General features: G+C 35.1%; 1 protein-coding gene across 5 annotated transcripts in view; it reads left to right on the top strand.

Moving 5' to 3' along the window:
* Positions 1 to 15,046, top strand: part of STPG2 (sperm tail PG-rich repeat containing 2) — a 617,593-nt gene that overhangs the window by 109,663 nt on the left and 492,884 nt on the right. For 3 of the 5 annotated variants that reach the window (XM_059923909.1, XM_059923908.1, XM_059923911.1), the window contains 2 exons: positions 10,697 to 10,804; positions 13,573 to 13,732. In XM_059923909.1, the coding sequence (XP_059779892.1) occupies positions 10,697 to 10,804; positions 13,573 to 13,732 (268 nt within the window). The remainder of the gene's footprint in view (positions 1 to 10,696; positions 10,805 to 13,572; positions 13,733 to 15,046) is intronic. The other 2 variants (XM_059923912.1, XM_059923910.1) reach the window with 1 other exon arrangement.

Here is a 15,046-nt window from a genome sequence, read left to right as displayed (position 1 = left end):
CTTGTTATACATTCAGGAACCTAGCACATACCTAACACATATCAGGCAATTCAGTTATCTGTGAAAAGAATGAATGGACAACCAAAGGAATTATGTTGTAAAATGTAAAACAGGACATGTTACTATATAATAGGTTAATGAAAATTTAATAGTTTTTCAACCAGTATTCTCATGATCTCTGTAATGTTACACTTTTGTAGTAATACTCCTTGAAGAATAAAGAGGCTTTAGTTTTACTTACATTCATACTAGTTGTGTTAGAGGTAAATTCCCTAATCTCTAGGATCTTATTTTCCCAGTTGGGCAAACTTGAGTAATGTTGTCTATCTTGCAGGATTTTTTTTTTTTAACATCTTTATTGGAGTATAATTGCTTTACAATGGTGTGTTAGTTTCTGCTTTATAACAAAGTGAATCAGTTATACATATACATATATCCACATATCTCTTTCCTCTTGCATCTGCCTCCCTCCCACCCTCCCTATCCCACCCTTCTAGGTGGTCACAAAGCACCGAGCTGATCTCCCTGTGCTATGCGACTGCTTCCCACTAGCTATCTATTTTACATTTGGTAGTGTATATATGCCCATATATACACTACCACTCTCTCACGTTGTCCCAGCTTACCCTTCCCCCTCCCCGTGTCCTCAAATGCATTCTCTAGTAGGTCTGCTTCTTTATTCCCATCTTGCCCCTAGGTTCTTCATGACCATTTTTTTTTTTTTTAAGATTCCATATATATGTGTTAGCATATACGGTATTTGTTTCTCTCTTTCTGACTTACTTCACTTTGTATGACAGACTCTATGTCCATCCACCTCACTACAAATAACTCAATTTTGTTTCTTTTTATGGCTAATATTCCATTGTATACATGTGCCACATCTTCTTTATCCATTCATCTATCCATTCATCTGTCAATGGAAACTTAGGTTGCTTCCATGTCCTGGCTATTGTAAATAGAGCTGCAATGAACATTGTGGTACATGACTCTTTTTGAATTATGGTTTTCTCAGGGTATATGCCCAGTAGTGGGATTGCTGGGTCGTATGGTAGCTCTATTTTTAGTTTTTTAAGGAACCTCCATACTGTTCTCCATAGTGGCTGTATCAGTTTACATTCCCACCAACAGTGTAAGAGGGTTCCCTTTTCTCCACACCCTCTCCAGCATTTATTGTCTGTAGATTTTTTGATGATGGCCATACTGACCACTGTGAGATGATATCGCACTGTAGTTTTGATTTACATTTCTCTAATGATTAATGATGTTGAGTATTCTTTCATGTGTTTGTTGGCAATCTGTATATCTTCTTTGGAGAAATGTCTATTTAGATCTTCTGCCCAGTTTTGGATTAGGTTGTTTGTGTTTTTGATATTGAGCTGCATGAGCTGCTTGTATATTTTGGAGTTTAATCCTCTGTCAGTTGCTTCATTTGCAAATATTTTCTCCCATTCTGAGGGTTGTGTTTTCATCTTGTTTATGGTTTCCTTTGCTGTGCAAAAGCTTTTAAGTTTCATTAGGTCCTGTTTGTTTATTTTTGTTTTTATTTCCATTTCTCTAGGAGGTGGGTCAAAAAGGATCGTGCTGTGGTTTATGTCATAGAGTGTTCTGCCTAGGTTTTCCTCTAAGAGTTTGATAGTGTCTGGCCTTACACTTAGGTCTTTAATCCATTTTGAGTTTACTTTTGTGTATGGTGTTAGGGAGTGTTCTAATTTCATTCTTTTGCATGTAGCTGTCCAGTTTTCCCAGCACCACTTATTGAAGAGGCTGTCTTTTCTCCATTGTATATTCTTGCCTCCTTTATCAAAGATAAGGTGACCATATGTGCGTGGGTTTATCTCTGGGCTTTGTATCCTGTTCCATTGATATCTATTTCTGTTTTTGTGCCAGTACCATACTGTCTTGATTACTGTAGATTTGTAGTATAGTCTGCAGTCCGGGAGCCTGATTCCTCCAGCTCCATTTTTCGTTCTCAAGATTGCTTTGGCTATTCAGGGTCCTTTGTGCTTCCATACAAATTGTGAAATTTTTTATTCTAGTTCTGTGAAAAATGCCATTGGTAGTCTGATAGGGATTGCATTGAATCTGTAGATTGCCTTGGGAAGTATAGTCATTTTCACAATGTTGATTATTCCAACCCAAGAACATGGTATATCTCTCCATCTATTTGTATCATCTTTAATTTCTTTCACCAGTGTCTTATAATTTTCTGCATACAGGTCTTTTGTCTCCTTAGGTAGGTTTATTCCTAGGTATTTTATTCTTTTTGTTGCAATGGTAAATGGGAGTGTTTTCTTAATTTCACTTTCAGATTTTTCATCATTAGTGTATAGGAATGCAAGAGATTTCTGTGCATTAATTTTGTAATCTGCTACTTTACCAAATTCATGGATTAGCTCTAGTAGTTTTCTGGTAGCATCTTTAGGATTATATATGTATAGTATCGTGTCATCTGCAAACAGTGACAGTTTTACTTCTTCTTTTCCCATTTGGATTCCTTTTATTTCTTTTTCTTCTCTGATTGCTGTGGCTAAAACTTCCAAAACTATGTTGAATAATAGTGGTGAGAGTGGGCAACCTTGTCTTGTTCCTGATCTTAGTGGAAATGGTTTCAGTTTTTCACCATTAAGGACGATGTTGGCTGTGGGTTTGTCCTATATGGCCTTTATTATGTTGAGGTAAGTTCCCACTATGCCTACTTTCTGGAGGGTTTTTATCATAAATGGGTGTTGAATTTTGTCGAATGCTTTCTCTGCATCTATTGAGATGATCATATGATTTTTCTCCTTCATTTTGTTAATATGGTGTATCACATTGATTGATTTGCATATACTGAAGAATCCTTGGATTCCTGGGATAAACCCCACTTGATCATGGTGTATGATCCTTTTAATGTGCTGTTGAATTCTGTTTGCTAGTATTTTGTTGAGGACTTTTGCATCTATGATCATCAGAGATATTGGTCTGTAGTTTTATTTTTTGTGACATCTTTGTCTGGTTTTGGTATCAGGGTGATGGTGGCCTCGTAGAATGAGTTTGGGAGTATTCCTCCCTCTGCTATATTTTGGAAGAGTTTGAGAAGGATAGGTGTTAGGTCTTCTCTAAATGTTTGATAGAATTCGCCTGCGAAGCCATCTGGTCCTGGGCTTTTGTTTGTTGGAAGATTTTTAATCACAGTTACAATTTCAGTGCTTGTGATTGGTCTGTTCATATTTTCTATTTCTTCCTGGTTCAGTCTTGGTAGGTTGTGCATTTCTAAGAATTTGTCCATTTCTTCCAGGTTGTCCATTTTACTGACAGGTAGTTGCTTGCAGTAATCTCTCATGATCCTTTGTATTTCTGCATTGTCAGTTGTTACTTCTCCTTTTTCATTTGTAATTCTATTGATTTGAGTCTTCTCTCTTTTTTTCTTGCTGAGTCTGGCTAATGATTTATCAATTTTGTTTATCTTCTTAAAGAACCAGCTTTTAGTTTTATTGATCTTTGCTATCGTTTCCTTCATTTCTTTTTCATTTATTTGTGATCTGATCTTTATGATTTCTTTCCTTCTGCTGACTTTGGGGTTTTTTTTTGTTCTTCTTTCTCTAATTGCTTTAGGTATAAGGTTAGGGTGTTTATTTGAGATGTTTCCTGTTTCTTAAGGTAGGATTGTATTTCTATAAACTTCCCTCTTAGAACTGCTTTTGCTGCATCCCATAGCTTTTGGGTCATCGTGTTTTCACTGTCAGTTGTTTCTAGGTATTTTTTGATTTCCTCTTTGATTTCTTTAGTGATCTCTTGACTATTAAATAGTGTATTGTTTAGCCTCCTTGTGTTTGTATTTCTTACAGATTTTTTCCTGTAATTGATATCTAGTCTCATAGCGTTGTGGTCAGAAAAGATACTTGATATGATTTCAGTTGTCCTAAATTTACCAAGGCTTGATTTGTGACCCAAGATATGATCTGTCCTGGAGAATGTTCCATGGGCACTTGAGAAGAAAGTGTATTCTGTTGTTTGGGATGGAATGTCCTATAAATATCAATTATGTCCATCTTGTTTAATGTTTAATTTTAAAGCTTGTGTTTCCTTATTTATTTTCATTTTGGATGATCTGTCCATTGTTGAAAGTGGGGTGTTAAAGTCCTCTACTATGATTGTGTTACTGTTGATTTCCCCTTTTATGGCTGTTAGTATTTGCCTTATGTACTGAGGTGCTCCTATGTTGGGTGCATAAATATTTACAATTGTTATATCTTCTTCTTGGATTGATCCCTTGATCATTATGTAGTGTCCTTCTTTGTCTCTTGTAATAGTGTTTGTTTTAAAGTCTATTTTGTCTGATATGAGAATTGCTACTCCACCTTTCTTTTGATTTCCATTTTCATGGAATATCTTTTTCCATCCCCTCACTTTCAGTCTGTATGTGTCCCTAGGTCTGAAGTGGGTCTCTTGTAGACAGCATATATACAGGTCTTGTTTTTGTATCCATTCAGCCAGTCTATGTCTTTTGGTTGGAGTATTTAATCCATTTACATTTAAGGTAATTATCAATATGTATGTTCCTATTACCATTTTCTCAATTGTTTTGGGTTTGTTATTGTAGGTCTTTTCCTCCTCTTGTGTTTCCTGCCTAGAGAAGTTCCTTTAGCATTTGTTGTAATGCTGGTTTGGTGGTGCTGAATTCTCTTAGCTTTTGCTTGTCTGTAAAGTCTTTAATTTCTCCTTCAAATCTGAATGAGATCCTTTCTGGGTAGAGTACTCTTGGTTGTAGGTTTTTCCCTTTCATCTCTTTAAATATGTCAGGCCACTCCCTTCTGACTTACAGAGTTTCTGCTGAAAGATCAGCTGTTAACCTTATGGGGATTCCCTTGCATGTTATTTGTTGTTTTTCCCTTGCTGCTTTTAATATTTTTTGTTTGTATTTAATTTTTGATAGTTTAATTAGTATGTGTCTTGGCGTGTTTCTCCTTGGATTTATCCTATATGGGACTCTCTGTGCTTCCTGGACTTGATTAACTCCTTTCCCGTATTAGGGAAGTTTTCAACTATAATCTCTTCAAATATTTTCTCAGTCCCTTTCTTTTTCTCTTCTTCTCTGGGACCCATATAATTTGAATGTTGGTTCATTTAATATTGCCCCAGAGGTCTCAGAGACTGTCCTCAGTTCTTTTCATTGTTTTTTCTTTATTCTGCTCTGCAGTAGTTATTTCCACTATTTTATCTTCCAGGTCACTTGTCTGTTCTTCTGCCTCAGTTATTCTGCTATTGATCCCTTCTAGAGAATTTTTAATTTCATTTAGTGTGTTGTTCATGATTGCTTGTTTGCTGTTTAGTTCTTCTAGGTCCTTGTTAAACGTTTCTTGTATTTTCTCCATTCTGTTTCCGAGATTTTGGATCATCTTTACTATCATTTTTCTGAATTCTTTTTCAGGTAGACTGCCTATTTCCTCTTCATTTGTTAGGCTTGGTGGGTTTTTACCTTGCTCCTTCATCTGCTATGTGCTTCTTTGTCTTCTCATTTTGCTTAACTTACTGTGTCCTGGGTCTCCTTTTTGCAGGCTGCAGGTTCGTAGTTCCCGTTGATTTTTAGTGTCTGCCCCCACTGGCTAAGGTTGGTTGAGTGGGTTGTGTAGGTTTCCTGGTGGAGGGGACTGGTGCCTGTGTTCTGGTGAATGAGGCTGGATCTTGTCTTTCTGTATTTAAATAATCAGTTTAAGTCCATGGCATAGTGTTAGGTGCTATATGCATGCTATTCCATTATGTGCAAATATCAGTTCTTGAAAAGTCTTGTATTTGAAAGAGATACAGAAAGGACAAAAGTTATGGATGGCATTCATCAGTCTATCTTTATAGTCCCATCCATTCAATTAATATTATCGAAGTATGATAATATGTGTTAAAAGTGTGGTAAAGCTGATTTTTTCCTTCTTCTCAAAATTACTACCACCATGACTCTTAGCCTTTGTCGATGTATTTTCTTTATATTTTATAGTTTTTGTAGAAAGAGATAGAAGGGCTTCTAGTTGTACAAGATGGATTGAATCCATGCTTATGTCATAGCTTCCTCCCTCTATTAGTTTGCTAGGACTGTCATAACTAAGTACCACAGACTGAGTGGCATAAAGAAAATAAATTTATTTTCTCAGAGTTCTGGAGGCTAGAAATCTGAGATTAAGATGTTGGCAGTGATTTTTTTCTGAGGTCTCTCTCCTTGGTTTGTAAATGGCTGTCTTCATCCCATGGTCTTTCCTCTGTGCATGCTCACATCTGTGCCCAAATTTCCTCTTTTCATAAAGACACCAGTAGCACTAAATTAAGGCCCATTCTAAAGACCTCATTTTAAATTAATGACCTCTTTAAAGGCCTTATCTCCAAATTCAGTTACATTCTGAGATACTGGGGTATTGACCATTTATAAGTATGGACTTTAAATGTGTTCTGATTAAAACGCACAAACATATAATATTTATTTATATATTTCTATATTTAATACACACATATTTAATATACACATAAATTTGAGGCAGTCACAAAAACTTGAACTCTGAATAAAAATTCAGATGAATTAAATAACTGCTGATTTTTTTTAAGATAGAAAAATGGTTTTGTGGTTATGTTAAGAGTCCCTTTATTTTAGAGATACATCCCGAAGTATTCATTGATGAAATTATATGATAGTTTAGACTTGCCTCTGCATCATTAGAGTGAGAATTGGGGAGGTTGGGAGAATTGGGGAGGCTGTGTTTCTTTATTGTGCATGAGAATCTTCTATGAGGATTAGAAAACACATATGGATGTGAGTTGAGGATTATTCACCTTGGGTGATATGTATGTGGAAATTTCTTGTACTATTCTCTCCATTTTTTTTTTTTTTAATTTGTCATAATTAAAAGTAAAGGCAGGAACGAAATGGAGAGTTTAAGTAAAAGCTTATATACAGAATGGGGAGAAAGTTCCAGGCAGCTTTCCCACTCACCTAAATTGTCAGCCAGACTTGAGAAAAGACTGACCTTTGGGGGCCTGCTAATACAAAGGCTGAGTTGTGATTCCATCACAACATAATTAAGTACAATAGATTTCAAGTCACATCTGTTCTTTTCTTTTTTTTAAGTTTTGTTTTGTTTTTTTTTTGATATGGACCATTTGAAAAGTCTTTACTGAATTGCTTACAATATTGCTTCTGTTTTTATGTTTTGGTTTTTTGGCTGCAAGGCATATGGGATCTTAGCTCCCTGATCAGGGGTCGAACATGGACCCCCTGCATTGGAAGGCAGTCTTGACCACTGGACTACCAGGGAAGTCCCTCAGGTCACATCTATTCTTGTGTGAAATTTTCAATCAGTTTTTTTTAGAGACTCACCCTTACGTCTGAATGAAGAGCAAGGGATCACCAGAGAGACATTTGAGGAAACCCTCCAATGTGAAACACAAACACAAACAAAAAGCCAACATCAGTGAAACTCGAAGGAAACAGATAACAGAACAAAATTATAAATAATTAAAATTATAATTAATATCCACAGAAACATGGAGGATAATGCATGTGTGAATAAAGAAGATTTAGAGAATAAGAAAGATAACTTGAAAATTAAAAATGTGATTACAGAATTTAAATGATAGAATGTGAGCTGAAAGAAATACCTGGCAGCCTGGTGTCACTGTTGTCCTTATTGACGTGAAGGGGACTCTGAAACTCTAGGGAAAAATGGCAGTTACGGAACCAGTGGAAAGTGACTGTACCTGGATGAGGCCCAGCAGTGTGAGTTTTAAACTGTTTTAGGGCCTCAGTCCTGACTGCACATTAGCATTAACCAGGAAGCTTTTAATTCCTGCACACCATCTGATCAAATGAATGATTATACCCTAGTTTTTAAAGACAGGCCCATTTTTATTAGCTTGCACATGAAAAAATGCCATAAACAACATGCCTCAATAATCTTTAACTTCTGTTCCCAAGGTAGGATACTTTCAAGATCTGGGCCTTCTACCTTAAGATGGACGTGCTTAACAAAAAAAGCTGTAGTAGTGACCCATTTTTGGCTGAGCTGTGTTTCTTTATTGTGCGTGAGAATCTTCTGTGAGGCTTGGTCAAAGTGCAGATTCCTGGGCCCAACAAGATTCTAATTCACCAGATCTCAGATGAGACACTGGGAGGCCATGTACTTAATAGGTTGGTATCAATGCAGGTGTTTTGTTGATCACAGTGTGGAAAAGCAGGATAAATATTACAGCATTTTCAGCCTGTGCCTCGGGTTTGGTCTGTGTAAAGTCTTTTTATCTTCTTTATATTGTCATAAACAGAGACCTGCCTTTCAGTGGTCAGTGTCTCACAATCCTATTTTGGAGCTTATTTTTAATTGGCTTATTAAATCCTAAGTCTAACTTTTTAGAAGTAAGGACCTGATTTTACTGCTCTATTTTATTTTAGTGAAGCAAAGTTCAGTAATATTAGGAACTTTATGGAAAAACAGAAGAAAAGGAATAGGAAGTGTTCACTGAAGGGGTCAAGATTTCATTTCGTCTTTTATGCAAAATAGTTCTCAAGACTAAGTATACTCACTTATCTCATTATTCACACTTAGTCTTTTCCCTATGCTCCATAGTAATGACCACTTAGGCAGGTGTTGAAAACAGTAGGAAAGTAGTCCCTGTTTGTCAGTAGCTAATAATTTTTTATCATGCCTTCCTATACAGAGAGAAGATAGATATAGCATATCTGAAAAGTTCAAGAAAACAGATTACCGTCATGTATTTGAATATTTATCCATATTTCTGTATTTGATACATATTTCATAGGTTTATATAAACACAGAATTATGCAGAAGTTTCTTTTCTTCTAAGTGTAACTATCTACAAGTTCATAGGTAAAAAACAATCTTACATGCATGACCAAAGTGAATCTTTTCTATCAGCTATCAAATAATTGCGTTAATTTGTTCATTTGAGACAACGTAACATGGACTTTGCATAAATTTTTAGAATATAATTTATTTATAAGAAGAGGTATTTCTGTATAAGAATTTCTCCTAAAGAATTGTTCAAATTATTATTATTTTTTATTATAATGATAGGTATTTTACTATAATTAGAAATGGGTAATGCTCTTATTTGGGGGCACATTAGTTCCCAGAGGAATGTATCTCTAAAATCGTTATATGGTCAGTGAAAATGCAATGCATGCATTCATCCATTCTTCTAACAAGTATTTGCTGAGCGCCTACTATGCCCCAGCTACTCTTCTATACTCTAAAGATACAGCAGCCAACAAAACAAAACAAAACAAAAAAACAACTGCCCTCTTGGAGCTTATAACATAGCAGGAAATCATATTTTGGATAGTAAAAAACAATAAGGTTGAAAAATAGGTAGGAGAGGGGACAGGAATTGTTTGGAGGAGGCAACGAAATTTTATGTTGGGTTGCCTGGAAATGACTCATTGAGAAGGTAACGTCGAGTAGTGAACTGACTGAATTGAAAGAGTGAGTCCTGGAGTTATCTAGGAGAACATTCCAAGCAAAGAGAATGTTAAGTGCAAAGGTTTTGAGGTGGATATATGACTGATCTTTTTGGGAAACAGAGTGGATGAGTGGAGAGAGTAGTAGGATAGGTGGTTAGAGTGGTAATAGTGTGTCTGGGGGTGAAATTCATTTCATATTAAGGACCTTGGTTTTTTGCCAGAAGTGAGATTGGAAGCCATTGGTTGGGTTCGAGAAGGGGAGTGGTGCAATCTGACCAAGGGTTTTAACTGGATCCATCACTAGTTTCTGTGTTGGAAACAGACTGAAGATGGGCAATGGTGGAAGCAAGGGAGGCAGTTAGCAAGATTTCACAGTAATCTGGGTAAGAGATCGTGGCTTGGATCAGAGTATTTGTGGAGGTGGAGCGACATGGTTGGATTTGCCTATATTGTTATGATATAGGTGATAGGATTTGCTGATAGAATTTCATTATACATCCAAGTTATAAGCCAAGTATTTAATTCATAAATTAAGGAATAATTCTTTCAACTATAGAAAAGTAGGGGAGATATTATATGAAGCAGAAGATTTAAATCTATCTTTTTTATACTATGAAAGGTACTTTATCAAGGTAGTTAAAATATTTGATGATGACTAAATAGTACTTCTATATATATATTTACATTTTATTAGCAAAATAATTAAAACTCAATCCCAATGTTTACTGAATTAATTTTTATCTTTTGTAAAATATCTAGTTAAAAGCTTAATGTCTTACATCTAACATTTGTAGTTAAAAGAAAATATATCCTAAAGCTTATTTGTTGGAAACAAAGCAGTCTACTGATTAACAGAAATTTGAAAAGACAGTAAAATATTTTTTAGAAACGAGCTGGTTGTATAAAGTTAAATGGAAGAAATATAGAAACTACTTTTATTCATTGTAGTGTCTAAATCACGTGAAGAACTAGATAATTTTTTTATGAGCTCTATCAGTAGGGGGCAGCAAAGTTTCAAGTAGTGTGTTTTCAGGTTCCTGGGAGGCTTTGCTAAGGAAAATTTCCCTTTTTTTTTGTTGTTCTTGTTGTTGCTGTTGCTCTTAAGAAGTTTGTTCTGGCTTGCTTTTTAATGAAGTGCTTTGGTAATGTCACTTAAAAGCCCTGTAGCTTTTGTTCAGATATTTAGCCAACTGTTCCCTTAGGCGCTGTAGATGATTTCTTAATGAGCGTATGTATTTCTTTCTTTCTGTAATTTAGGGAGTACCAGGGCCAGGAAAATATGACATTAAAAGTCAATTTCAGAAGAATGAAAGTATGTCATCAAACGTAAATGATGCATCACCTGCTTTTCTTTCTCAATCCCGGGTAATGTTCTACAGTTATTTCATATTTAGTGTATAATAAGTATAATGCGATGCCAGCAACAAATCCAGTGGTGTTAGGGAGATTATAAAAAGAGAAGTGGTATTTAAGCAAATTAGGAACAGATGCAGCCTGGGCAAATCATATTGTCAGAAATGTGGGTAAAAGGAAATGACTTAAGATTACAATATTAACAATAATATGCAGAGATGAATATTCAAATTGAAATTATTTATTAAACATTGTCTACTAAGCAAATTTGCTTATGTGGAAGTTCAGTTTAGCTTATAAGAGATTTTAGTCTGGGTTTTAAAATATACTTTACTAACGAATATATGAAGTGTTGACGTGTAATCTATGAGGACATGCATATCTTTTGCAGAAGGTTCTGAAGGCTCTCTGGAGCCTAGCCGTAAATTATATCTAAAACTGCCACTGGGGCCTTTATTAGTGATGTGAGAGTCTATTTCACAGTAATCCTGTTCTCCAGGGTCTATATTGAGGGGACTTGAAGGTATCTAAGATATTCCTAAGGCAAGAACATTATAATACTAGCAAACCTTTATAATGTCGCAGTGGCCAGATCAAGTCGTTGTGATATTTAACCAATTGTACTATGTAAAACTCTGATTATCTTATTTAACTTGGGAAGGTTATTAACCTTCAGATGACTACAGCGGGCTACTTTAGTTTCATTGTACTTAAGAGGCAACTCCTAGGAGACAGATAGATTGCAGGTATATTTTGGAGACACAGTTAACATGACTTTTTAATGGGTTAGATGTTGTGGTGAGAGACTAGGAAGAATCAAGAATGAACAGCAGGTTTCTGCCTTGAGCAACTTGATAGTACTTAAGGTACTACACAGAATGGATGTGAGGGAATGGGATATTGTGTGTGTGCCCTTGATTTTTAAAAATACCATTTTTACAACTAGAACTCTCAGTTTTTATGCTATTCCTGTTCATCTGATATATAGTCCTAATGTGACATTACTTGGCACCAATTATAATATTTTAAATATATTTTCAGAAATGAAAAATAATATGATATCAATTTTGCTTAAGAGAACCATGAGGAAAAGAATCATGGTTCTGGGGTGAAAGATATGGAGGAGTTAAAACCAATAGGACTGCCTGCTAGGGGTAGTGTTAGTGTTTAGCTGAATATGAATAGATTTATTAATGATTATGATTGAAAAAGCAATGATGAAATTAACAGGGTGGACTTAGAACACAATTTTTGGTTTATAAGATTAAAGACATGTTATGTTATTGGGATACTTATTTTAGTCTTGACTTAAGGAGTTGTCTGGTATTTTATTTAAATGCATTGAATTTTCTTATGTCTTCAACTATTAATTTTTAAAACATAAGATCTCCTTTATAATAATGGTTCTCAACTCTTGCTGCATATTAGAATATTTTGGGAAATTTTAATACATTCTGATACCCAGTTGCTTTCTTTCCTGTCTCCCAGAGATTGATTCAGCTGGTCCAGAATAGGACCCAGCAACCAATACTTTTTTTTAACTCCTCAAGTAATTCTGTATGCAGCCAGGGTTGCATACCATTTAAAAACATTGACTCAGCATTTAAATAATGAGATAGTATTCAAGAAGGCTTTGGAAATGTTCCTACATGAAAGGAGGCTAAAAGCAATATCTGAGCCTAGACTAGGTTATGTATTAGAGGGGAAAAATGCATTAGAGGTATAATTAGATCAACTGACAGATTTGGAATATGAATGGTACATTAGATAAAAGTCTTATATCATTGATTGATACATTTAAGAAAATACATGTAAGAAAATATCCCTATTTTTAATAAATACACACTAAGGTATTTAGGGATAAAGGGCCACAACACACGTAACTTTCCATTAAATGGTTCTGTATATATGCGTGCTGTGTGTGTGTGTGTGTGTGTGTGTGTGTGTGTGTGTGTGTAGAGAGACAGAGAGAGGCAGGAATGGACATACAAACAGACAGAAAGACAGAAATAGAGTGGGCAAATGAAAAAAGTGAATGGCATAACATGTTAACAGGTGCATCTGGGTAATCATTGCACAGGTATTTTCTGCATTATTTTTATTCATAAATTTGAATGTTCCAATTTTTAAATTAATTCTAAATAAAAAAGTTTAAAAAATAGATTATTCAATGCTATATTTCATAAGATTTCATAATTTACATATAGATACATGCATAGTTAATATCAATCAGTTAAATATTATAAATTTATAAGTAAGCTTATTATAAGTTTATAAAATAATAACTTTAATATTATAAGTTAAAGTGGATTTATATACCGCTTGAATCTAAGATTTTTTTCTTAAGGTAGCTAATGGTATTGTTGAGTTAATTGAATATATATGTTGAGGAACTTTGTCAATTTGTGTAATTTTATTACATAGAAGAAACCATGTTACATCATGTAGTTTTTCTTTATTATTTTAACTTGCAGAATATTTTACATGTGAAGATTGTCCACACACTATCATCTGAATCTCATATTGAGATTTCCTTTGAAAAGTCTTTCTGGCTTAGTGAAGTACATAATGCATTACTGTATTATTAATATATAGATGATTTTTTTAAAAGTATATATTTTATGTTTTGATAGATATAAGATCTTAACTCATCTACATTTTCTTCACTCCATTAAGAAATAAACTCCAGATGTTATATTACTAAGAAAGCAGCTTTTAACTCACAAAATATCAAAATGTACCATAGTTTCTCACTGGCATATTTTCTTATTCTTCACTAGAGGTTTGTCCCTATGAAATCAATCACCCCAGCTCCTGGTGCATATAATGAATCTCGAACTGCTTTCAAGCCCTTGAAGAAAACACCAGGACTGAAAAATACCTCATTTGGTCAAAGTGCTGCTCGATTCACACAAGACTCTAGGACAGAGAAAATGCCAGGTTAGACATGAATTCATATGTATCTATTCTTTAGCTTTATGCAACTTAATATTCTTAAAATGGATGCACCAGAAAGTACAATTTTCTGTTCTATGGGTGGTGTTGTCATTTTAAGTCAACATTTTTTTAAGCATTGGCTCTACACTAAACACAGATAGATAAAATAATGTACAGTTTTAGTAAGATTTTAATTTAACGTCACATCTCTTAGTTGTAATTTTCTATTGTTTTCCTTTTTTCAATAAATTTCCTAATTTTCCCTTGGTGGGTGAACATATATGTTAATTATGTGGTCACTGCCAGTAATATAACTTATGATATTCAGTTTTGTTAAAATTTTATTTTGGGGATGTCCAATCACATGTTCTAGTATTCTCAGTGGGTATTCTAGTATACAGTGGGTAATCTAAAACTATAACACAAAAATAACATATAATGACTAACACATAGGTTGTTTGCTGATGTATAACAAACTCAGTGGCTTAAAAAAACAGACTTTTTCTATCATATCCCATTAATCTGTGGGACTGCTACAAGGCAGAGTTCAGATGGGACTGTTATTCAGAGTGCATGCATAGCTCAAGCATTCCTGCCCCAGGGTAGTTGGTCTTTTCACATGGTAGCTCAGGGCTCCATGAGACCTGGCAGGAAGCTGCAAGGCTTCTTATGACCTACCCTCAGAAATTCCAGGACATCACTTTCTGTTAGTCAATCAAGTGGCACAGGGTAGCCTATATTGAAAAGAAGGACATGAAACTTCATCTTTCAATGACAGGGGTAGCAAGGAACTTGTGGCCATCTTTAATCTGCTATAGATTACCCTCTGGCTACAAAATATTTTCATTTTTCCTACATGCCTTCTCAAGGCCTCCAAAGTCTCAGGCAAGTATGGTCTAATCTTAAAGACCAGGATCTTGTTATCTAAGTCAGGTGTAGGTGCAGGTGGGGATTCTTGAGTGTGGTACTTCAGATCATCTTGTATATCTCTCTTCTCTATCAGAAGAGCTGTGAACTACAGATACAAGTTATCTCCTCCATATATTCAACACATAGTGGTGGGAGAGAGATAGGATAATAATACTAGCAACTCCTATTCAAAAAAGAGAGAAAACTGGAGGCCCACAGTATTACCAAATCAAACTTGGGTCCACTTGCCCGTGTGCAGTAAAAGCCAATCTACTGACACGGGGTTGTGGTGAAGGAAAGTGAAACATTTACTGCAGGGCACCAAGCAAGGAGTCCAGGTACCTAGTGCTCAAAAGGCCCAAACTCCCCAGTGGCTTTCAGGGAAAGGTTTTTAAAGACAGGGTGAGG

This window comes from Balaenoptera ricei, chromosome 5, assembly GCF_028023285.1.
Source record: "Balaenoptera ricei isolate mBalRic1 chromosome 5, mBalRic1.hap2, whole genome shotgun sequence".
Classification (NCBI taxonomy): Eukaryota; Metazoa; Chordata; class Mammalia; order Artiodactyla; family Balaenopteridae; genus Balaenoptera; species Balaenoptera ricei.
The sequence above is the reverse complement of the archived record's forward strand: the minus strand, read 5'-3'. Positions and strand labels throughout refer to the sequence as shown.